The 25,616-nt window shown below is 41.6% G+C and overlaps 1 protein-coding gene across 2 annotated transcripts; it reads right to left on the minus strand.

Annotated features, from left to right (window-relative positions):
* Positions 1–6,162: 6,162 nt before the first annotated feature.
* On the minus strand, positions 6,163–20,580 carry fam53c (family with sequence similarity 53 member C). 2 transcript variants are annotated; one of them, XM_062048831.1, is made up of 5 exons: positions 20,257–20,580; positions 13,688–13,995; positions 13,211–13,268; positions 7,595–8,586; positions 6,163–7,521 (listed from the first exon to the last, which is right to left on the minus strand). In XM_062048831.1, exons 3-5 carry the CDS (start codon positions 13,215–13,217, stop codon positions 7,231–7,233), a joined length of 1,290 nt encoding a protein of 429 aa, XP_061904815.1. In that variant the 5' UTR covers positions 13,218–13,268; positions 13,688–13,995; positions 20,257–20,580; the 3' UTR covers positions 6,163–7,230. The 2 variants fall into 2 exon arrangements, with proteins under 2 accessions (XP_061904815.1, XP_061904816.1); XM_062048832.1 differs by having other exon boundaries at positions 20,214–20,580.
* Positions 20,581–25,616: the final 5,036 nt, after the last annotated feature.

Consider the following 25,616-nt stretch of genomic DNA (forward strand, 5'->3'; position numbering starts at 1 on the left):
ACAGAGATAGTACACCCTGTGATAATACCAATCTCCACTTTGTGCCAACTGGATGTTGTTGGTCCGGAAGAGACCCTCATCCTGAAATTGCTGTAGTAATCAGCAATGAGGTCTCTACACCTGCTGGGTACATGATGTTTCATCAGAGTGAGTTGAACGAGCTTGTGCGGAATGGAGCCGAATGCGTTTGCCAGGTCAAGCCACAGTACTGATAGGTTGCCCTTGTTCTCTCGAGCCTCCCGAATGAGCTGCGTCACCACACCGGTATGCTCCATACATCCTGACATTCCTGAAATGCCGCCTTTCTGGACAGATGTATCGATGTAGGTGTTCTTTGCCAGGTAGGTACACAGTCGTTTGGAAACAGCGCTGAAGAAAACCTTTGCCTCAACGCACAGCAGGGAGATGATGCGGAACTGGTCCAGCTGAGTGGAGTTTTCCTCCTTTGGGATCCATACCCCTTCCGCCACTCGCCATTGCTCAGGGATCCTCCCCCTTCTCCAGAAGACTCGCAGGATTTTCCACAGTCGCTGCAGGAGTTTGGGACAGTTCTTATACACTTTGTATGAAGTGCCGCTCGGTCCCGGTGCAGAGCTTGCCCTCGCTCTGCGGACAACCTCCCTGACTTCCTTTAGCTGCAGCTCCGACATATCAAACTGCAATTCTGGTTCAGGGGGGTCTATGAGGTTGTTACACTCTCCCAACTCCTGCTCTCTTGCGGGGTCACTGTACGTCTGCTTCAGATGTTGATCTATGTCTTCCTGCGAGGAGGCCAGTTTGCCACTGCGCTTCTGTCCCAGCAAATCCTTCGTGAACTTGAAGGGGTTAGCGATGAAAGCAGCACGTTTACGTGCCCTCTCGCGTCGCCGCCTCCGATGCCACTCTGCCCGACGGAGAATTCTGATCTTTTTACGAAGGATGCACATCAGCTGGGCCAGGCCAGTGCGTTCCTCATGTCCTGCCGCCTTGTACTGGAACTTCAGCGCTTTCATCTCCTGCCTAATGTTATGGATGTATGTGTATATATATATACACATACATATATTTATATATATAAACTGTATATATGTGTGTGTGTGTATATATATATATATACACATACATATATTTATATATATATAAACTGTATATATGTGTGTGTGCGTGTATATATATATATATATACACACATTCATATATTTATATATATATAAACTGTATATATGTGTGTGTGTATATATATATATATATATATATATATACATACATATATTTATATGTATATAAACTGTATATATGTGTGTGATTATATATATATATATATATATATATATATATATATATATATATATATATATACATATATATATATATATATATATATATATATATATATATATATATATATATATATATATATATATATATATACTGTATAAACAACAAAATCAAAAAAACGGACTTTAAATATATATACTGTATATACATATTTATATATATGCGTGTAATATCACAATAATCACAATGTGAGGTGTTACATGTTCTGTTTAATATATTAGTATATAGTGAAATTTGTCAGATGAAAAAAAAGTAAAAAGAATACATTTCATTTTACTGTACGTGGTTTGATATTGATGAGGGTTTGCTGGGAACGTCTGGCAGAGTCTCCTGTCAGAGAGAGTTTCAATTCCCAACTCCGGAAGAACTTTGAACATGTCACGAGGGAGGTGCTGGACATTGAGTCCGAATGGACCATGTTCCGCACCTCTATTGTCGAGGCGGCTGATTGGAGCTGTGGCCGCAAGGTAGTTGGTGCCTGTCGTGGCGGTAATCCTAGAACCCGTTGGTGGACACCGGCGGTGAGGGATGCCGTCAAGCTGAAGAAGGAGTCCTATCGGGTTCTTTTGGCTCATAGGACTCCTGAGGCAGCGGACAGGTACCGACAGGTCAAGCGGTGTGCGGCTTCGGCGGTCGCGGAGGCAAAAACTCGGACATGGGAGGAGTTCGGGGAAGCCATGGAAAACGACTTCCGGACGGCTTCGAAGCGATTCTGGACCACCATCCGCCGCCTCAGGAAGGGGAAGCAGTGCAGTATCAACACCGTGTACGGTGAGGATGGTGTTCTGCTGACCTCGACTGCGGATGTTGTGGATCGGTGGAGGGAATACTTCGAAGACCTCCTCAATCCCACCAACACGTCTTCCTATGAGGAAGCAGTGCCTGGGGAATCTGTGGTGGGCTCTCCTATTTCAGGGGCTGAGGTTGCTGAGGTAGTTAAAAAGCTCCTCGGTGGCAAGGCCCCGGGGGTGGATGAGATCCGCCCGGAGTTCCTTAAGGCTCTGGATGCTGTGGGGCTGTCTTGGTTGACAAGACTCTGCAGCATCGCGTGGACATCGGGGGCGGTACCTCTGGATTGGCAGACCGGGGTGGTGGTTCCTCTCTTTAAGAAGGGGAACCGCCCTTAAAGATGTGTGTTCTAACTATCGTGGGATCACACTCCTCAGCCTTCCCGGTAAGGTCTATTCAGGTGTGCTGGAGAGGAGGCTACGCCGGATAGTCGCACCTCGGATTCAGGAGGAACAGTGTGGTTTTCGTCCTGGTCGTGGAACTGTGGACCAGCTCTATACTCTCGGCAGGGTCCTTGAGGGTGCATGGGAGTTTGCCCAACCAGTCTACATGTGTTTTGTTGACTTGGAGAAGGCATTCGGCCGTGTCCCTCGGGAAGTCCTGTGGGGAGTGCTCAGAGAGTATGGGGTATCGGACTGTCTGATTGTGGCGGTCCGCTCCCTGTATGATCAGTGCCAGAGTTTGGTCCGCATTGCCGGCAGTAAGTCGGACACGTTTCCAGTGAGGGTTGGACTCCGCCAAGGCTGCCCTTTGTCACCGATTCTGTTCATAACTTTTATGGACAGAATTTCTAGGCGCAGTCAAGGCGTTGAGGGGATCTGGTTTGGTGGCTGCAGGATTAGGTCTCTGCTTTTTGCAGATGATGTGGTCCTGATGGCTTCATCTGGCCAGGATCTTCAGCTCTCGCTGGATCGGTTCGCAGCTGAGTGTGAAGCGACTGGGATGAGAATCAGCACCTCCAAGTCCGAATCCATGGTTCTCGCCCGGAAAAGGGTGGAGTGCCATCTCCGGGTTGCGGAGGAGACCCTGCCCCAAGTGGAGGAGTTCAAGTACCTCGGAGTCTTGTTCACGAGTGAGGGAAGAGTGGATCGTGAGATCGACAGGCGGATCGGTGCGGCGTCTTCAGTAATGCGGACGCTGTATCGATCCGTTGTGGTGAAGAAGGAGCTGAGCCGAAAGGCAAAGCTCTCAATTTACCGGTCGATCTACGTTCCCATCCTCACCTATGGTCATGAGCTTTGGGTTATGACCGAAAGGACAAGATCACGGGTACAAGCGGCCGAAATGAGTTTCCTCCGCCGGGTGGCGGGGCTCTCCCTTAGAGATAGGGTGAGAAGCTCTGCCATCCGGGGGGAGCTCAAAGTAAAGCCGCTGCTCCTCCACATGGAGAGGAGCCAGATGAGGTGGTTCGGGCATCTGGTCAGGATGCCACCCGAACGCCTCCCTAGGGAGGTGTTTAGGGCACGTCCGACCGGTAGGAGGCCAAGGGGAAGACCCAGGACACGTTGGGAAGACTATGTCTCCCGGCTGGCCTGGGAACGCCTCGGGATCCCCCGGGAGGAGCTGGGCGAAGTGGCTGGGGAGAGGAAAGTCTGGGCTTCCCTGCTTAGGCTGCTGCCCCCGCGACCCGACCTCGGATAAGCGGAAGAAGATGGATGGATGGATGGGTTTGATATTAATTTTTATGTCAGATTTTGATGTGTTTTCCTACTATATGTTGTTTTTAATATATTAGTATGGTGAAATGTGTCAGATGATACATATAATACATTTCGTATTACTGTGCAGGGTTTAATATGATATATAATACAGTATAAATACAGTAATAAATATAATTTGAGGTGTTTTCCCACTATACATGTTCTTTTTCATAAGAAACTAGTATCGTGAAATGTGTCAGATGAAAAAAAGAAAATTAATACATTTTATAATCATGTATATGGTTTGATATCAAAATATAATTATGTATTACACTAATAATCATATTTAGAGGTGTTTTTCCACTACATGTTATTTTTAATCTACTAATGATGAGTCAGATTATGAAAGTAATACATAGCATATTACTGTACATGATTTTTATAACTCATTACAGGAAATCATAATTTGAGGGGGTTTCCGATTACAATTTCTTTTTAATATGCTAGTATGGGGAAATGTGAGCTAATACAAAATCAACATAATACATTAATACTAGGGATGTCCGATAATGGCTTTTTGCCGATATCCCGATATTGTCCAACTCTTTAATTACCGATATCAACCGATACCGATATCAACCGATATATGCAGTCGTGGAATTAACACATTATTATGCGTAATTTGGACAACCATGTATGGTGAAGATAAGGTACTTTTTAAAAAAAATAATAAAATAAGATAACTCAATTAAAAATATTTTCTTGAATAAAAAAGAAAGTAAAATAATATAAAAACAGTTACATAGAAACTAGTAATTAATGAAAATGAGTAAAATTAACTGTTAAAGGTTAGTACTATTAGTGGACCAGCAGCACGCACAATCATGTGTGCTTACAGACTGTATCCCTTGCAGACTGTATTGATATATATTGATATATAATGTAGGAACCAGAATATTGATAACAGAAAGAAATGGGGGGAGGGAGGTTTTTTGGGTTGGTGCACTAATTGTAAGTGTATCTTGTGTTTTTTATGTTGATTTAATAAAAAAAACCAAAAAAACCCCGATACAGATAATAAAAAAACGATACCGATAATTTCCGATATTACATTTTAACGCATTTATCGGCCGCTAATATCGGCAGGTCGATATTATCGGACATCCCTAATTAATACTATTGTACTGTACTGATTTTATATCAATATATAATTAGTATTAAGATATAAGTAAATACAAATGTCAGAAAAAAACAGAAATTAATTGCAAATTAAGACAAGACACCAAAGTTCATTCTTTGTAAAATAATTCTCAATAAATGTAATTTATTCACAAACTGCTTTTTTTCAAATTGCCATGATGTCATTGCTTTTTTTTTTTTAACACATACAATAATCATTTTAAAAAATTCTAAAAGACAAGAGATATTCTCTCTTTGTCTTTCTAACTTGTTCGTGATCGCTCACTGTCCGTTCAACCCGAGTGTCCAATTTGTGGTGTACATCGCCACCGACGACCCGCTCTGACAAACATTCAGGAAAAAACAAAACAAAACAAAAAAACTCAATGAACGGAAGGACTTAACATTTTTGGAGAGCTACACAACACACTTCCCTTTTCTTTTTCTCAATTTTCACATTTTGGATCTATGTTTTAGTTAAGGCTCATGTTGGGCTTCACGAAGCAGCTGACTTGAAGCGAATGGGGTACATTTTGTGTGCATGTATCATGGTTTTTCAAACGAGTATTTGAAATGATTAAGAATGTAAAAATATCCTAACAAGGTGACAAAGTAACATTAATCTTTATGATTGTCCTTAAAGGTTCTAAAGTTGTACATAATTCCAGATTAGCGCCTCTTTTGCACGTCAACATAACACACACACACACATAGTAGTGAATGAGCATTCACACTGCGGTAAACAACAGCATCAGTGGGTACTTGACAGGACGCTGCCGACACAGCACAATGCTACACCTGAACACATTGCCATGCCTTAGTCGCAGTTTTATTAAAGTTTCTATATATGAATGCATAAATTAAGACCAAATTTAGTAGGTTTGCACAAAAAATAATCGATTCACATCTGAATTGCAATTCTTATTCGTTTCCATTCTAAATCGATTCAGAATTTGCAAAAATCGATACTGTATATGTATATATACACACACACACATATGCGTATAAACTGTATATATATATATATATATATATATATATATATATATATATATATATATATATATATATATATATATATATATATATATATACACATATATATATGCACATGTACAGATAATATTTTATTGATTCTTTCAGGAGAGTTCCCTCAGGATAATTAATTATATATATATATATATATATATATATATATATATATATATATATATATATATATATATATATATATATATATATATATATATATATATATATTTATATATATATATGTTTTAAAAAAGTTTAATTGTATTTACTATACCAAAATAATACATAGCGAGAATTGGCTTGAATTGAGTAATCACTCCAATAATCGGAATCAGATCACATCGTTAGATACCCAAAGAGTGACACCTCAAGATTTAGAATAGACAGTGCAGTTTTGACCTCAGAAGGAAGAAAATATAAACAATTGTGTTCTGAACTCCTGTTTGAGGCCACAATGTTCTTTATTAGGCTGATAGTTAGGACAGGGATGAACAGCGCCTCTGCTGGTTGCAGCCAAGTAGCGCCCTCCAACATATAACTAATTAAAAAACCCTTGTTATTAATTGGATTGGAATGTCCAAACCAAGGATTTGAGGATTTTCAGGTGTGCTGTGTCAGGCAATCGACATGTTGGGAGACTCGGCAGCTGCGTGTTGAACGACACCTCCGATCTCGGCGGACGCTGACGTTCTGAACTAGGGCTGCAACTAACAACTAATTTGATAATCGATTAATCTGTCGATTATTACTTCGATTAATCGATTAATAATCGGATAAAAGAGACCAACTACATTTCTACCCTTTCCAGTATTTTATTGGAAAAAAACCCAGCATACTGGCACCATACTTATTTTGATTATTGTTTCTCAGCTGTTTGTGAATGTTGCAGTTTATAAATAAGGTTTATAAAAAAAAAAAAAAAGTTTTTTTTTAAAAGCCTCTTCGCATGCGCATAGCATAGATCCAACGAATCAATGACTAAATTAATCGCCAACTATTTTTGTAATCGATTTTAATCGATTAGTTGTTGCAGCCCTAGTCTGAACCCTTTCACGACTCAGCGAGTCCAGCCGGCGCCGAGTCTTATAAGCAAGCAGTCACATCATCACTGTTGTCAATCAGCGTCGACTTACTCGTCCAATCAGAAGAGGTGTTCCTGAGAGCCTTGCTGATTGGTAGCGTGGGTGCGATCAAGATTTAAAATGAAACTTCCATCCTAAAAATAAATAAAAAGGGAGGCGGGGAAGAAACGACCTTCCGTTTTACAAACACGTCAGTTTTCTTCGATTAAATTCAAGTCCAGTTCTGTACAATCCCTCTCAAAGACGGCCTGCTGGGCCGCCTCGCGCTCGTCCACGTCCTCTTCCCGATCGTCGTCGTCGTCATCCTCGCGACACTCTTCGTCGCTCTCGCTCAGCGGGCCGATGCTGGTCCTGCCCAGACACTCAGCCGGCGAGCAGGAGCCCCGAAAGTCGCCCATGAAGGACTCCATGCCCATGTATAGATCGCCGCCGCAGGCCAGCCTGCCGCCACGCTCTAAACACTGTGGGTCAATGCTGCGGGTCTGAACAAAGAAATGTGTTCAAAAATGAAAGCATCAATGAAAGCACAATAGCTGGAGTCATGTGATGTCATACCTGAGTCATCTTGGTGAAGTCGAGGACAGGGCGGGCACAGGGGCGGTCTGGGTCGCGTCGCCTCTTCAGGCCCGGTTTGAGCAGCAGCAGGTCACAGGGCTGCGAATGGCAACGCGGTAGCTGCGGCGGAAAGCTGCGGCGCAGGGATGACGGCGTGCTGCAGGCGGAGGAAGGCGAGGCAGGCACGGGGGCGCCTGCCATAGCCCCGCCGGCCGCACAGCAGCCCTTCGGAGGCGCCGCCGCTTGGCTGGGAACAGGCGGCGGAGGCAGGAAGGTGGCGGCCGCCGACGAGTCTCTAATGAGCACGGGTGAGAGGGAGAAACGCCTATGAGGGGGCGGCGGCGGGTGGAGGGGCGAGGGTGATGAGGAGCAGGACGACGGAGAGGGGAAGAAACAGCAGCAGGCTCCTCCCCCTGCCGCTGCTTCAATAGGGTCCCATGGGAAGTTCCAAGGAAGCGGCGAGTCTGGAGAAAGTGCCAAGCTGAAGAAGGTGGGGCTTGACGAGGAGTGCAGGGACGAGTTCAAAGAGGAGCTTGGCGCCCGGAGAGGACAGGCACCTCCCCCCGTGGCACCGGCCACCACACCTGTGACCCCCATGCCGCCAACGCCTCCGTGGCACTGCTGCCGACTGACTGGAGTCCACACCCGTGAGGCGCTGGGCCGCCACGTGTAGCGGCAGCGGGACAGGTCCTCCGGTACCGACAGGGAGCGGCAGTGGCGCTTGGGCGGCGGGGGAGGAGGAGGCGGAGGGGCGGGCCCTGGAGGAGCCGCCGCCGCTCCTGGGAGGGAGAGCTCGGACGCCGAGGTGCTGGGTGCCAGAGGCCGGTGATGCTGCTGCGGCTGAGAAGGGGGGCCGTCCAGGGGATCTCCCCCTTCCCGCAGGTGAGCATCTTGCGGCACGAGGGGGACTGGGCCGGGAGGGAAACTAGAGCTCAGCAACCCCCCCTGCAGGCTGGACTTAGAGGGAGGGCAGAGCTGCCAGTAACTGCTCTCTATGAGGGGACACACACAAACACACAATTGAAATGTTATGGAAATCTTCAAAGAACCTCGACTGAACGCAAGTAAACTACAATGATATCAAAGTCAAACAATGATTAACAAATAGAGGGTTTTGCATATGTGTGCTCCGACCTGTCGACATGGAAGAGCATCCCCCTGCTGACCTCCCTATGAACTGGAATCTCACATTATTAACTGTACCCACTCTGCATCCATTTCACTGGTCACCTGCAGGGGGGTCGTCCCTGCATCTGCAGTCCCTCCCAAGGTTTCTCATTGTTCCCATTGAGTTTAGTTTATTTTCTTGCCCAGATTTGGGATCAGATCCGAGGATGTAGTTGTGGTTTGTAAAACCCTTTGAGGCATTTGTGATTAAAGGGCTGAATAAAAAAAACTTTGATTGATGATAGATTGACTGTGAGTGACAGGAAGGAAAAAGCCAAGCGATTTGGCGACATTCTAGAGGCTAATCTTTCCTGTGATAAAATGGCAACCAAGGTAATCAAAAAAGTCAACCAACAAACGAGATTTCTCTATAGAATCTCCTCTCTGGTCAACAAAAGCACCATGAAGATTCTAGCGGGAACTCTCTTTCAACCCTTTTTCGATTACGCATGCACCTCCTGGTACCCTAGCACTTCCAAAACCCTCAAATCTAGACTCCAAACATCCCAGAACAAGCTAGTCAGATTACTTCTAGACCTCCACCCCAGATCACACCTCACTCCTACCCACTTCCCCAAAGTGGGCTGGCTCAGGGTGGAGGACATAGTAAAACAACTTGCACTGAGCCTAGTCTATAAAATCCGCTACACCTCCCTAATACCGAAGTACATGTCAAACTACTTCCTTAACGTAAATGACCGCCATAACCACAACACCAGAGGGAGCTCCACTAACCACGTTAAACCCAGATTCCGATCTAACAAAGGTCTTAACTCATTCTCTTTCTATGCCACATCAATATGGAATGCACTCCCAACAGGTGTAAAAGAAAGGGCATCTCTATCCTCCTTCAAAACAGCACTAAAAGAACACCTCCAGGCAACTTCAACCCTAAACTAACACCCTCCTTTCCACATCATACCTCTTCGGATTGTAAATAATCAAATGTAGACACTTTTTCTTATACTTTCTGATCTCTCTCTCTGTGTCCAAAACTTGCTGTACATATCATACCAAGTCAGTCCTACACTGTACCAATGTCCATTTCTCTGATGATGCAATTGTTGATGACTGAAGTGTTGATACCAACCAAACCTAAACCCCACCCTCCATATCCCACACCCCGGATTGTAAATAATGTAAATAATTCAATGTATATACTCTGATGACTATCTTGTGTGATGACTGTATTATGATGATAGTATATATCTGTATTATGAATCAATTTAAGTGGACCCCGACTTAAACAAGTTGAAAAACTTATTCGGGTGTTACCATTTAGTTGTCAATTGTACGGAATATGTACTTCACTGTACAATCTACTAATAAAAGTTTCGATCAATCAATCAAAGATATTTGGCGCCACCTGATGGTTTGCATGTAGACATGTCTCAATACTATATAAGACAACCCTCAACAAAAGACAACTTTTCTTTTTACAGTTAATGTTTAAACATGTTTTTGATAACAATAAAATAGCAACTGGTAGACCGCAGCAAAAAAAAAAGATATACTTTTTTTGCTGTTCAACAGTTCATGGAATACTCTGCTTCATTAATTATCATTATCTTAAAAATTGGCATCATACCTACAACGATAATGTTAGCCAACTTCCTTTAAAACACTTTTATGTTGCAGCTGACCCAATGATGTGCGCGTGTGTGTGTGACAGGAAGGAAAAACACCAAGTGGTTTGGGGAGAACACGCTTAGCCCCACCTGCTGGTTTTCATGTAGACATTCCTTAACCCTGGATGAACTTTTCTTTGTGTTTTATTTTTAACCTTTCTTTTTTATCATGTTTCAGTAACAGTAGAATAACAACTGGTAGACTGCAGTACAAAAACTCAACAGTTCATGGACGAGTCTGCTTCATTGATTACTATTTTCTTAACATTTACATCATAACAAATATTAAAAGGCTACACCTGAATACTTAATTCATGGTCTGTGCTTCAGGCATGTGATTTGAACTTAATGAAAAACACTGAAAATAAGCTGGGAGTCTTGGGGTCGCAGGTTCCCAGCCAGGTCCAGCCAGGTGGGGACCCCCCCCCCCCCTCCCTTTAAAGATGTTTAAAGATGCACCATTTAAAGATGTTTTCATGTTTAAAGAATAGAACAATGATCAATCAAGTTTATATAAATACTAGGGCTGTGAATCTTTGGGTGTCCCACGATTTGATTCAATATCAATTCTTGGGGTCACGATTCGATTCAAAATCGATTTTTTTTTCAACTCAACACGATTCTCGATTCAAAAACGATTTTTTTCCCGATTCAAACCGATTCTCTATTCATTCAATACCTAGGATTTCAGAAGGATCTACCCCAGTCTGCTGACATGCAAGCAGAGTAGTAGATTTTTGTAGAAAGCTTTTATAATTGTAAAGGACAATGTTTTAGCAACTGATTGCAATAATGTAAATTTTTTTAACTATTAAATGAACCAAAAACATGACTTATTTTATCTTTGTGAAAATATTGGACACAGTGTGTTGTCAAGCTTATGAGATGCGATGCGAGTGTAAGCCACTGTGACACTATTGTTCTTTTTTTTTTTTTTTTTACAAATGTCTAATGATAATGTCAATGAGGGATTATTAATCACTGTTATGTTGAAATTGTAACTAATATTGATACTGTTGTTGATAATATTCATTTTTGTTTCACTACTTTTGGTTTGTTCTGTGTCGTGTTTGTGTCTCCTCTCAATTGCTCTGTTTATTGTTTATTGCAGTTATGAGTGTTGTTTGGTCGGCTTTGGTTTTGGAATTGGATTGCATTGTTATGGTATTGCTGTGTATTGTTTTGTTGGATTGATTAATTTAAAAAAATAAAAAAATAAAATAAAACAATTTAAATAAAAAAAATAAAAAAATCGATTTAAAAAAAATGAGAATCGATTCTGAATCGCACAATGTGAGAATCGCGATTCGAATTCAAATCGATTTTTTCCCACACCCCTAATAAATACATACCCCATTCATCCAAATGAATCACTATGTATGTTTCAGTCACTATGTTATTTAGTCACTACAGTAATTACAACTTGTGTTCACGTCCACAGGAACCACATGAGTTAGCCTACTCTATGCAGTATTTACAACCTTACTATTGTTCACTTCACAGCCACAGATGGTTCATCTAGTTATTTACATTATTGACACATTACTTTGGCATTTTTGCTTTGATGGCTCTGACATGAGCCTTCCTGGCAAATTTCTGAGCAGCTTGCATTTTTCTTTTTGTTTCTGCTTTAGTGGATTCTGCCTTGGATTTTAGAGCCAATTTCTGTCTCTTTGACTACTACCTTTCCACTTCTAACTGCTCCAAATGCAAAAACCATAAAGAGTACAAACAATGTTTATTCTATTAGCTAACTTCTTTTATCCGAATAGCCATTTGTGATTTATAGCATGAAATAACGAATATATTGCAGTCATGTTGTTTATGTTTCAAAATTATTCAACTATTCAATGTTAAAATATAAACAGTAGAAATAATGAACAAAATGTCAGCTACTTTCTTGTTCTAAAACATGAATAAAAATGAAATTTAGCATTTAGATAGGCTATACTGTAGCAAAATTCATCATGTCTGCCACAATCAAGTGTGTTCTTAAATGTGTATTATACATTTTCCGTGTTGAGAGCATTTTTGATTTGGGCTTACATGGTAAACAACTACAATTAATGTTTGGGCATTGTTTTATTCAGATGCATTGTGGGTTTCCTGGACGTCGTCTACATCGCTAAAAAAAAAATCTAAGGAAGAGAATCCCTCTGCCATCTTCCACTAGTTTTTTTAAATATATAAATCGTCCACTTGAATATTCCCTCTTCTCTTCTCCGACTCTCTCGTCGTCATTTGGGATGTGAGTGCCTGTTGTGATTTCCCCTCCTGGTTCAATGACACGCCCTATCTTGCCTCTGATTGGCCTGTCCGTAATGTTTTGTCCTGATCTTAACCAATCGTGACTCATCATAGTAAACCAACCAACCAGTCATGGATTTTATCAAACGTAAACCAACCAATCATCATTGATGTTTCCCGTATATTTTGTCCCCTGCCCGTGGAGTTGCTTCGCTACGTACCTTCGATTTTTAAGTTAATAATTTTTAATGAAAAAACGTAGTTTTTACCACTGGATTATCAAAAAACTTACTCATTATGGGAAAACCGTAGTTGTTGGCAGGTATAGCAAAGAAACAGATCAAGATTTTAACACATTGTAGGTCGAAAAAAACCAAAAAATATTTATTTTTATTTTTACAGAGATAAAAAAGACGGATTTCCGACTATAGACGAAAAAAATCACACGCGCGGTGCTTTCACTGTACTTATAGTATACTGTACACATTTTGCGAGTGTATTGTTTGGCTGAGTTACTTTTAGGAGTTAAGTATTTTGATGACACATTCATTGTTAGTGTAAGATAAACACTCACCAGGCATCAAGCCATCAGGGGGCCAGCACTCTCCCAGGGTTTTCGGGTCCAGCAGGGACTGAAAAACGGAAACACAGCAATATAACAACACAGTGGGTGCAAACCATAGTGATAAAAAAATGTTTTTGCGTCAACATTACAACCAGTTCGCCAGAGGACAGTGCCTTTGGATTGAATGCAATATTATTATAAAGGGCTTTGAGACAGTGCTGCTTAAATGCGATCTATTTATCTTTTTTAAATGCCATGGCGATCAAAGTTCAGTTTCTTTTATGTCGGCTGTCATAAAGACTGATGACAGGAACTTTTTTGAGGACGAGATGGACCGGAAGGAGTGTTGGGAGTTTTGAACACACAAGATGAGGCAACAGTGTATAAGTTTCATGACTATATCGTAGAGTTGAAAACAAGTGTTCATATCCAGCATATGGTTTCACTGTCACATGGCGAGGTTTTGTCATGACCAAACACACTCACCAGGTCCGAGTCCCCCGGCTGAGCAGGGTCGCCTTCCAGACTCCTGCTTCCTCACGCTTTCCACAAGCAACGTGACCACATCATGGTGGTGGTTGGGGGGGGGGGGGGGGGGGGGGGGGGGGGATTGACGGGGAGGGAAGGAGGAAGGTTGAGGAATGCCCGCTCCGCTTGCGTCCCTTGTCCGGGGCGGCAGAGTCCGACGACGGCTGCGCCTAGGCTCCCCCTCCTTTGCGCCTCAGGGCCAGGTAGCCCCGCCCACTCTCACAAGGATAACATGGTCAGTCAGGCAATGGCCTCGGCAAAAGTGCCTGCAAGGGTGAACAAAATTAAACAAAAAATAAAAAATCTATTTTTGTCAAGCAGCTAAAATTCACCAAAAATAGCAAAGTGTTTTGCATATTACTCATTATGCTTCATAGTGGATTTATATGAGTGTAATTTTACCTTGTGTATACTTACATTTTTACAATGTCTACAAAGTTCAGTGAACAGGTCGTGTGTTATGTGTGACCATTTGTACTAACGTTCTGTGTTGGTTATAGTTTATTTGCACCATGAGCATGGAAGGTTGTTTGGATTGGGTAATGTAAATTGATGCAAATCATCCATCCATTTTCTATCGCTTGTCCCTCTCAGAGTTGCGGGGTGACTGGAGCCTATCCCAGCTACATCCGGGCGGAAGGCGGGGTACACCCTGGACAAGTTGCTACCTCATCGCAGGACCAACACGGAGTGACAGACAACATTCACACACTAGGGCCCATTTAGTGTTGCCAATCAACCTATCCCCAGGTGCATGAAGCCGGAATACCAGGATGGAACTGATGCAAATCATTTCAAAGTTAAACTCATAGTCATTGACTAAAATGTTTAACGTTGTCCGCAAGATGGTGGCATGTCCACAACAAACAGGCTGTTAGGTAATTAAAATTTAACTAGAGACGTTTTGCCGGCCAGACTTATTTATTAACTTGTGACGCCGGCGAGCCGCATTCGGCCCGTGGGCCGTAGTCTGGGCATCCCTGGGCTAGATGAAGCTTCACGTAGCACCAGTGTGAGAATCAATGTTTTTATATCATACACACCACCGTAGCGTCAACATGAAAACTGCTAATAACCACAGAAAACATCAATTTATGTCAAAATATACCAGTCAAAAAGGTATTTGCCTGTAACCCAGGGGTGGGCAATTAATTTTCACCGGGGGCCGCATAAGCAACCCGAGCACTGCTGGAGGGCCACACGACAATATTTCAATTAAATTTTGCTCAATATTATTTTTGATATACCATAAGATAAATAATAATGATGATAATAATTAATAATAATAATAATAATAATAATTTCATTTAACCTAACTTAACTTTATACAAAAGCAGATTGCTTTTTAAGGTCACTTTATCCTGCATTATCCAACATTTTTCCCCATCAGATTTGGACAACCATCTGTTGTTAAAAATAGTTTTTAATCATATCTATTCTATATTGTTTTTTATATTGGTTTTATATGTAATTGTTTTTTTCTTTTTATTCAGTCATTGGTGGAGCTAAGGATAATATTTGAATATTGTTTGTAATATTGTTGTGCAGCACTTTGGAAACATTTTGTTGTTTAAATGTGCTATATAAATAAAGTGGATTGGATTGTCACACCTGCCAGCTTGTCCCAACACCCATTTACCTCTGTGAACAAGTCATTACCTGTGGTTGTCTCTTTAATTGACTGCATCAGAGCTCTCATCCAAAGTTAGCGAAAAACAGTCCTGTCTCCGGGCATTATCAGCGCAACAAAGTCCAATAAGCACTCCTTAATAAACTCTCCGTCAGAAAACGCCTTACTTTTTCTGGCGCTTTTGTGAGAAATGACGAAACTTGTCCTGACGGCTGCATCTCTGGGGGTGTGAAATATGGCACAAAGTCCTTGTTGGGTTTGCAGTTTTACCATCAACGCATCAGCCTCCCTTGCGCGCGCTTCATCAGACACATCCCGGTATTTTCCCTCGTGTTTCTTCGTGTAGTGGCGATTAAAATGATATTTAAACACAGCAACCTGTGTACCACACATTAAGCACACGGCTTTACCATTAATTTATGTAAAGAAATACTTGGCAGTCCATCTCTTGTTGGAAACACGCCATTCCTCATCAACTTTTCTTTTTTTAGCGTCTCATCACTTGTCTCTATGCACCTTCCCTCACAGGTTCCCTCCGGACATACGGCATAAATAACACATTTCAAAATAAAAGCAGCACAGTTGTATTGCGCGCACGACATAGATGTTTTTTAAACTTTATTTTGTAATTTGTAATTGCGCCGTTCAATTCACTCACAATCGCACACGCGCATACGTCCACACGGAAGTAATACAAATAACGCTTTTCAAAACAAAAGCAGCACTGTTGTATTGCACACTCGAAATAGATACTTTTTTAAATTTATTTTGTAATTTATGATTGGCCTCACGCGGGCCGGACAGGGATGCGCAAAGGGCCGGATGCGGCCCGCGGGCCGTACAATGCCCAGGTCTGCTGTAACCTATTTGGTAAAGAACTAGCTTATGTATGCCATTTTATTCCAATAATGGGCAACCCAGTGTACATCATATTGTGGTGGTTGTGTACAATCTACTTAAAACCGTTTTCTTACATTTGATTCTCAATCAGTCAGTCATTTTTGAGGCTAACTTCATGAAGCTTGACCAGAAGTTGCTTTTCATTTTCATATTCACAATTATATGATCCCCTTTATTGAAAGGTAAAAAGTAGGGGCGTCAAACTAATTTTTCATTGTGGGCCACATCGCAGTTATAGATGTCCTCAGAGGGCCACTTCATGATATTATTCAGTCCCTTGAGGATTTTGCGACGTTGCGATCGCACCAATTATGTATTGCTTCGCAACTTTGCCCAGTCCCTGCAATTTCCTCGCAAAATATGGCCAATCATTGACGTAACAAACTGTCTCTAACCAATAAAATTTCTTGGGCGATTTTAATTCAACTTTTTGAAAATGTTGTCTTAAAATAGGGCATTCTTAGCTGTGACAATCACAAAACAAGCTTGCAAAGTCCTAAAGGGATTGATTATTACACAATCAAAATCAGGCAAAATTCTCAATGGTTAGTAGTATTTCCGTTTCAAATTTAAACCGGGTTTGATTACCACATTGAAAAAATTCAGCTCATTTCCTATAGAAGGAGCTAGCGCACTAATTGTTAACTAGCCCAGATGCCAGCATGAATACAAGACACAAACGTTTTAAAAATGACACTTGGTTAAGATATTTCAGTGTGGGTATAAGTAATTTTTGAGCACATTCACATAACAACCGTGGTATGACATTTTCAAATTCATTTGATTATTACCATTATTTATCAACAACCCAAAGAAAAAATTGCTTTAGAATCAGAAGTTAAAGTGACAAACAGATATTTTAGTTTGGCTAGTGTAGAATTCAATTTGAAAAGGGTTGGAATGACAAAAAAAGCTTGGAATGACTTCTTCTATCAAATAATATTGAGTTAAAACACTTCCTTGTGGTCTACATAACATGTAATGGTGGTTCTTTGGTCAAAATTTTGCATAGATTATGTTTTACAGACCGTTTTCAAGCTGCTTTTTGATTGTCTTTGCAGGATGTGCAGTTTTGGGGACATATTTACGTGGCTCCACGTCTTCTCCCCACCATCATTGTTGTAGTTTATAGCGCTTCCATAGAGAGTCTACTGATAAAGTTCGAAATATACGCTGCTTAACGTTACAAATGGCAACAGCGGAGGATGCATGTCCATGTACGAGCCAGTCTGCCGCACAACAAGAGGATAGAGAAAAAGGCGTTTATTGACAACAGCGTCTGACTCGCACAATGCACTTTGGGTAAATTTATACCATAATATGGATAATCCGGTGACATCATCGGTGCAAAAAATGTCACAGGACGAGCAAATTCCAAACGGCTTGTTTGGCGGGAGTATGAAGGAAGGGGATATTGTTTTATTATTATTTCGGCAATGCCTCCACGGTTTGATTTCAAATTTTCTGAAATTACACAGATCCCGAATACACAACAGCAGGTAACAACAGGTAATAAAAGTTGTTTTTGCATAAAAGGGCCTCTTCAAAGACTGCAATTGCATGTGTTTGTTCGTTTTCTTTTTGTCAAAATTGCAATACATTAATCAAGCTTATTTGTTAGACCCACTCGACGTCCATTGCATCCAGTCTCCCCTAGAGGGAGACCGAATGTTGTACAGTCAACACGTGGTCCACACATGCGACTGTACATTTTTGACTTAATTCAATTTGTTAACAGTTAGCCGATGTGTGTAGTACTGCAGTCCAGTGTTTTTCAACAACTGTGCCGCGGCACACTAGCGTACCAAGAGATATTGTCTGGTGTGCCGTGAGAGATTATGTAATTTTACCTAATTGGGTTGAAAATATTTTATGCAAACCAGTAATTATAATGCGCAAATGTGCCGTTGTTGAGTGCCTGTACTGTCTAGAGCTCGACATATCAGTAGGTGGCAGCAGGTAGCTAATTGCTTTGTAGATGTCGGGAGCCTGGTTTGACTTGATCACAATATGCGGGAGGCAGCGTGCAGATAAAAAGGTATCTAATGCTTGAACAAAAAATAAACAAAAGGCAAGTGCCGCTAAGAAAAGGCATTGAAGCTTAGGGATGGCTTTGAAAAACGGAACTAAAACTGAAATGGCTGAAAAGTAAACAAAAACAGAATGCTGGACGACAGCAAAGACTTACAGCGTGTGAAGCAGACGGCGTCCACAAAGTACATCCGTACATGACATGACAATCAACAACAAAATAGGAGCGCAAGACAAGAACTAAAACACTACACCAGTGGTTCTTAACCTGGGTTCGATCGAACCCTAAGGGTTCGGTGAGTCGGCCTCAGGGGTTCGGCTGAGGTCAAAACACACCCGACTCATCATGTAAATACAAACTTCTCCCTATCGGCGTATTACGGATACGGCAACAGCTGACTGGTTTGCAGGTGTGTCATTTGTTGTGACTTTATGCACTGTGTTGGTTTTGTTGTTTGAACAGGGTGATGTTCATGCACGGTTCATCTTGTGCACCAGTAAAAAAACATGGTAACACTTTAGTATGGGGAACATATTCACCATTAATTAGTTGCTTATTAACATGCAAATTAGTAACATATTGGCTCTTAACAAGTCATTATTAAGTACTTAATAATGCCTTATACGGCATGGCCTTATTATAACCTTAACCCTCTAACCCTAACCAAATAACTCTAAATTAAGTCTTTATTACTTAGAATATGTTCCCTTAGTGTCCAAATAACTCTAAATTAAGTCTTTGTTACTTAGAATATGTTCCCCATACTAAAGTGTCACCAAAAACATATAACTTTGTCTTGAATTTTAAAAAAATAAACATTTTATTTTTCACTAAAGAAGGGTTCGGTGAATGCGCATATGAAACTGGTGGGGTTCGGTACCTCCAACAAGGTTAAGAACCACTGCACTACACACAGGAAAACACAAAAAAACTTCAAATAAGTCACGGCGTGATGTGACAGGTGGTGACAGTACACCTACTTTGAGACAAGAGCTATGGTGATGCATGGTTGGTTATGGTTTGAATTCATATCCAACAATTGCGAGAAGTACTTTTTACTGTCAATGTCGGCTGCTGAGTTTCATTTTTTAATGTTTTCTGCTGGTGGTGTATCTCCGCATTTTTTCAATGAAAAAATTGTGCCTTGGCTCAAAAAAGGATGAAAAACACTGCTGTAGCCTAGCTAGGGCATACTTCATAGGAGAAGAGGCCGCCTTACTGAACCCTACCGAGGCCGCTGCTGTTAGCTTGATGCTAACGCCTCCAATAGGTTTCAACGGGGGATGCTTCTCTCCCCAAAGGAGAAGGGTAAAACGCCACCGTGTCACGTCTAATGTTTTAACAGCGGTTTCGTCAGAGAGAATTAGGTGGCAATTGCCACGTTGGGGGAATTTGAACGACGATTACACGTGTTTATTACGGTTGGTTAGCCGCGCACACCTGAGCACTCCGCTAACTATAAATAAACATGTCATCTCGTTATAACTTTCAAGGTCGACGCTGTGGATCCGCCCACTAAGCTCTTCGAAAACAAACCCACGACGAGCTCCCGTTTCTCCCCCCCTCCCGGGGTTGGATACACGTACGGCCCCAACTCGGGGTCTCACCGGCCGCTAGCTAACCACCCGCACAAGCTAGCAGCGTTAGCCCAGCAACTGTAAATATCAGACGGGATGTTTCCGTCCCGCGTTCGCAGTGAACCTGTGTGTTTTTGTGCGTTTGTCGAAATACACGCAGTCGGTCATATTAACATTTAAAAAATGGTGGTAGGGATAAGGCGAGTGTAGCTGGCGCGAGTGGGGGACAAGACGTCGGGATGCTGCGGGGTGGATGTGTCCGGGCTTGTTAGCTTCCCCACCCCCTTCCCTCCGCCTCCTCCCTTCCTCTCTCCCGACAGAACCGCAAAACAAGCGAGGACTCACGGATGTATAGATGGAAGGATGGATGGATGGATGGATGGCTCACCTCATCGGAAAAGCCCCTTTCCGGGTGTTACCACCGGTGGATGCAGCACCAACAGACAGCACCGGTGCTCGGATGTTATTGACCCAGTGTGATTAAAGAGCCGAACGCACCGCTACGCCTGCCGCCTGCCGCCGCCGCCACTACCGCCAGCATCCAAATCCACTACAATAAATTACTGTTTACATTTAATGGCGAAGTGCAGGTATTGCGCGAGCAAAAAACAAACACACATGCAGTCGATATCAGGTGTCCAATTATTTAAAACATAATGATAACGATTGGAACGTGCACACGAAGGCGAGCGGCAGGCATTCATAAATAACATTTACGGTGGCAGCGGGGAGGGAGGGAGAAGGGGCGGGGCTACACATCCCCCCCCCCACTTCAGCTATTTATTTACATTTTTAGCCTATTTTGATACAAATAAATGACTAAAACCGAAGACTCCCCAATGATTCTATTTTTAAAAAAGTAAACCGAGTGATGTTTTTAAGGCAGTTTAGTGTGTTTAGGAGGTGATTGCTAAAGAAACTGAAACGGCTGCTCCTTTCGTTGGTGCGGCAGCTTGAGAAGAATAAAGAACAAAAAAAAAACTATTGTCGTTAGGGATGTACACCGAGTATCAGGGATGTGAATCTTTGGGCACCTTCCGATTTGAGGGGTGATGATTCGATTCAGAATCAATTCTCGATTCAACGCGATTCTCAATTTAAACAGATTCTCGAAGTGTATTATTTGGTCAATCAATCAATCAAAGTGCCCTAAATCACGAGTGTCTCAAAGGGCTGCACAAGCCACAACGCCATCCCCAGCTCAGATCCCACATAGAATAGAATAGAAAGTACTTTATTGATCCCTGGGGGAAATAGCACCACAGTTCGCTCACAATAGAAAATAATAATAATAAATAATGTTATATACATAATATATAATATATGAATAATATAAATATATTCTACATTTAAGTGCAGTCAAGGAACATGTGCATTATACAGTCTGATGGCTGTCGGTATGAAGGACCTCCTGTGTCGTTACGTGTTGCATTTTGGGAGTCTGAGCCTTCCACTGAACGTGCTCATTCTTTCCGCAAGGTCCGAGTGTAGTGGGTGGGAGGTGTTGTCCATAATGGCTAGGAGTTTTGCTAGACTTCTCCTCTCTGACACCACCGCCAGAGAGTGTAGCTCCACTCCCACCACGTTACTGGCCTTCTCTACCAACTTGTCCAGTCTGTTTGCATCCCTCACTCTCAGACCACTGCCCCAGCAGGCCACGGCGTACAAGAAGGCGCCCGCCACCACCGACTCGTAGAACATCTTCAACATCTTTGTACAGACGAAGGATCCTAGCCTCCTGTAGAGTGCCTCAGCGTGTTTTGACCCATTCAGCTTGTTGTCGAGGTGTACTCCGAGGTATATATAATCCTCAACCATGTCCACATCGACCCCCCTGATGGAAACAGGGCAAGATAAACTCAACCTAATGGGATACAATGAGAAACCTAGGAGGGGACAGCAGATGTGGGGACTAGTGGATCTAGTTAATAGTATGAGAGTCCAGTCTATAGTGGGGCCAGCAGAGGATCATCTTGAGTGGAGACAAGTCAGCAGCGCAGTGACGTCCCCAACTGATGCACGGATGAGTGGTCCACCCCGGGTCCCGACTTTGAACAGCTAGCGCCACATCTGTGGTCACCTAATAACCTCTCCACGCAGGAGAGGGGGGCAGAGCAGAAAAGAGACGGCAGATCAACTGGTCTAAAAGGGGGGTCTATTTAAAGGCTAGCGTATACAAATGAGTTTTAAGATGGAACTTAAATGCTTCTACTGAGGTAGCATCTCTCTTACCGGGAGGGCATTCCAGAGTACTGAAGCCCGAATAGAAAACGCTCTATAGCCCGCACACTTTTTTTGGGCTCTGGGAATCACTAATAAGCCGGAGTTCTTTAAACGCAGATTTCTTGCAATGACATTATGGTACAATACAATCAGCAAGATAGGATGGAGGTAGACCGTTTGGTGTAATAATTATAATGAAACTTTTTTTAGAACAGATTATAGGTTAAAAAAGCTCCTTCTGGTTGCATGGTGATAGCCTAAAAATGTATTTTAAAAATTGAATCTTATAAAAAACCGAATGTTTTTTATGTTTTTTTAATTCCAATTTTGAAAATTATGAATCGATTTAGAATCGTGATGAAGAAGAATCACGATTTGGATTTCAATCAATCTTTTTGTGCACCCCAAGTATTCCTACCCGTTTTTCTTTTTCGCGCCTTAATTCAAATGATGGTCAACCAGCTTGAGTATAGCATTAAAACAAGAGAGAGTGAGTGGAGAGTTTGAGCATAAAATGCTAGATTGCTGTTCTGTTCTTGGGCGTTCCAGTCGTTCAATAGAGAGATAGGAAAGAGCTTTCATAGAGTCTCAAAATAAATGGTTCATAAAGGTAATAAAGTCAGGGAAAAAATAAGTGCGTCAAGAGAAATGGCTCTCAAAAATATCACTGTCATCATCTTGTGGAATTCAATCGGACTATGTCCTTGTCCACAGCAATCACTTTGTAAAATGTTTGAACATTTGTTTTGAGAAACTTTCTGTAATGCAATCAAGTTATTCTCTACTATATTAGTAGAGTTTGAGAGCAGAACAAAGCGTAATGAAAGGACAAGAGATCACTTTAGTTTGTATTATTTTGGGGTTGCTATGCTGAAATATAACTACGAAGACCTCGTTGTGCAAATAAACTAACTAACTAACTAACATTTGACCTATCCCCTTGATCACCCCCTGGGAGGTGAGGGGAGCAGTGGGCAGCAGCGGTGCCGCGCCCGGGAATCATTTTTGGTGATTTAACCCCCAATTGCAACCCTTGATGCTGAGTGCCAAGCAGGGAGGTAATGGGTCCCATTTTTATAGACTTTGGTATGACTCGGCCGGGGTTTGAACTCACAACCTACCGATCTCAGGGTGGACACTCAAACCACTAGACCACTGAGTAGTAGTCATTTACTTCATCACAACATCCAATTTTGGCAACGCTGTTTACGGGGATCAATATAATTTTTCCAGGGCCAAATTTTTAGTACACTACTAGACAATAGTTTGCAAATAATAGGCTATATAAATATCCATGTAACGACCTTCTGGTAGTAATGTTTTATCGGCAGAGAATGAGGTAATTTTATGTGTGTCCGGGAAAATACGGAGACGAAAGTGTGTGCACGGGAAGTAAAACCTGTGGGAATTGGACAAGTTGTTAGCATAAGATTGGCAATAAAAGTTAAAAACAGCAGTAGACTGTGCGTGACTTCTTCTGGAGGCTACAATACTATGATTTTACGTAAAAAAAAAAAAAATTCAAGCTGTGGCAGCTATGATTTTGCCGTGGCGGTGCACCACATTTAGTTACATTAAGGGGAAACCCTGAAGCACAATATATACTACAGTACATTGAGGGGTGAATCTTTGGGCAACTACTTGATACGATTCCGATTCTTGGGGTGACAATTTGTTTCAGAATACATTCTCAATTTAACATGATTGGGTATAATTAAAATTATAGAATTTATTTAAAATTTCACTTTTTTAAAACAGGTTACAGGTTAGAAAACCTTCTCGTTGCATGGAGATGGCCTAAATTTTTGTATTTTTTAAATTTCCATAAAGAAAACAGTCAATTCAAAAATTATGAATTGATTTAGAGTTGTGATGAATAAGAATTGTGATGTGATATGTGCGGAGCCTCTGACAAGTGATGGCCAGAAAAGAGGTAAGATGACTTCATACGAGTGTTGTAGCGTGTGCACTTTTTAGTGGATTTCTCCGCTATTACGGATAATTGTCAAAATGTGTGTATTAAAATGTGCTTTCTCAACTTCAAACATTTTTATTTGAGGGGGCTCTACCCCGTTGCCTCAAAGTAGAGGCAGCTCCGGTTTGAAATGAACGCGCTTGACTCACGAACTCTGCTAGTGTGCTTCACCAACCGTCCTAGCAATCCAGTAATCCACAGGCCAATCTCAATGCACTCAAAAAAAGAAAAAGTTAGGTAATATATTAATCCATAAAGTTGCTCTGAAGCAAAATGGCATCTGCTGACAGGTCTCTCTCCCAAGTCACCATCTGACATCACTCAACACTCAATTGCGCCGCGTTTGTGTGCCATCAAAACACGTCTAAAATGATAAATGCCCGTATTTATATTATATACTATATTTCATGACATGTAGAAGGCCTGTGCTCGCCCCATGAACGCCATACATAAATATTTCCTTCTCAGTGTAATTGTAATGAATTGAAAGTGATGGAACTGTGTGGTCTTTACAATAAAACATAACTGCATTGCACTGCAAACAGTTTAATTGTTTAAGACTCATCACTGCCAACATGTAACAGATCACTGCTGTGATGTCACATGGTGTATACCCTCGTGTGCCAATATAAATGGTAAAATATGCATTTTTCCACGTCTTTATTCACACCAATTACATATAATACTGTTAATACCGATGAATATCGTTATCGATTAGGAATATTAATATTTAACAAAATCCTAACTATATGCATCCCTAGTCATTGTAGAGTACAATGAAATTGTACAATCCTAGTTAGTGCAGTTTAAAAAAAAATTACGAAACAATACAACAGTCTTGAAACGTATAGCTGTTGTATATTTTGTACAGTTTGTTTTTGCACAATGGTTTAATTTAAAATTAAGATCTCATGTAGAATATTGTATAGGTGAGCTACAAGAAGTTCTGCTCTTGCATGAAGCGCATCTAAAAGGTTTATAAAATGAGGGCACTTCATACAACATTTTATCGCAAATATTGTCAAAGCCCCTTCTTGCGCCGTCAGATACGAATATGGCACATTTTCATTGACATTCTCACCGTCCCCAGTGGCGTGCATTGTTAGCGCTGGGTGGGGTTCAAACCCTGTTAGAAATTTCAACAAAAAGTTTTGCACATGCATTTCCCATTAACTAATTTTGGTATAAAACTGCATTAAATTAGTTTGATTTTAATGTTAAAAAAAGAAGTAAAAGTAGGAATGGGGGAAGCTCAAATTAAATTTATTTGAGCCTCAATTTAGCCAACCACAGCCATGACAGTTCAACAATTTAATTTTTTTTACAACCTTGCATCAAGGTTCATCTTGGAAATGTGGCTTGTATGCAGTTAATTAGATGTTAAACCTACAGCAACGAAACCCTCTGTTAAAATTTGTACCACTGTAGATAATCTATCGTGGGGGTTATTGACAAATAATTTACACACCCATATAATTACTAAGGCCTGTTTTTGAATCTTATACCCTAGAATATACCTCAGTCAGTTATGAAACATGTTTCATTTAGCT

Source organism: Entelurus aequoreus, linkage group LG05, assembly GCF_033978785.1.
Source record: "Entelurus aequoreus isolate RoL-2023_Sb linkage group LG05, RoL_Eaeq_v1.1, whole genome shotgun sequence".
Classification (NCBI taxonomy): Eukaryota; Metazoa; Chordata; class Actinopteri; order Syngnathiformes; family Syngnathidae; genus Entelurus; species Entelurus aequoreus.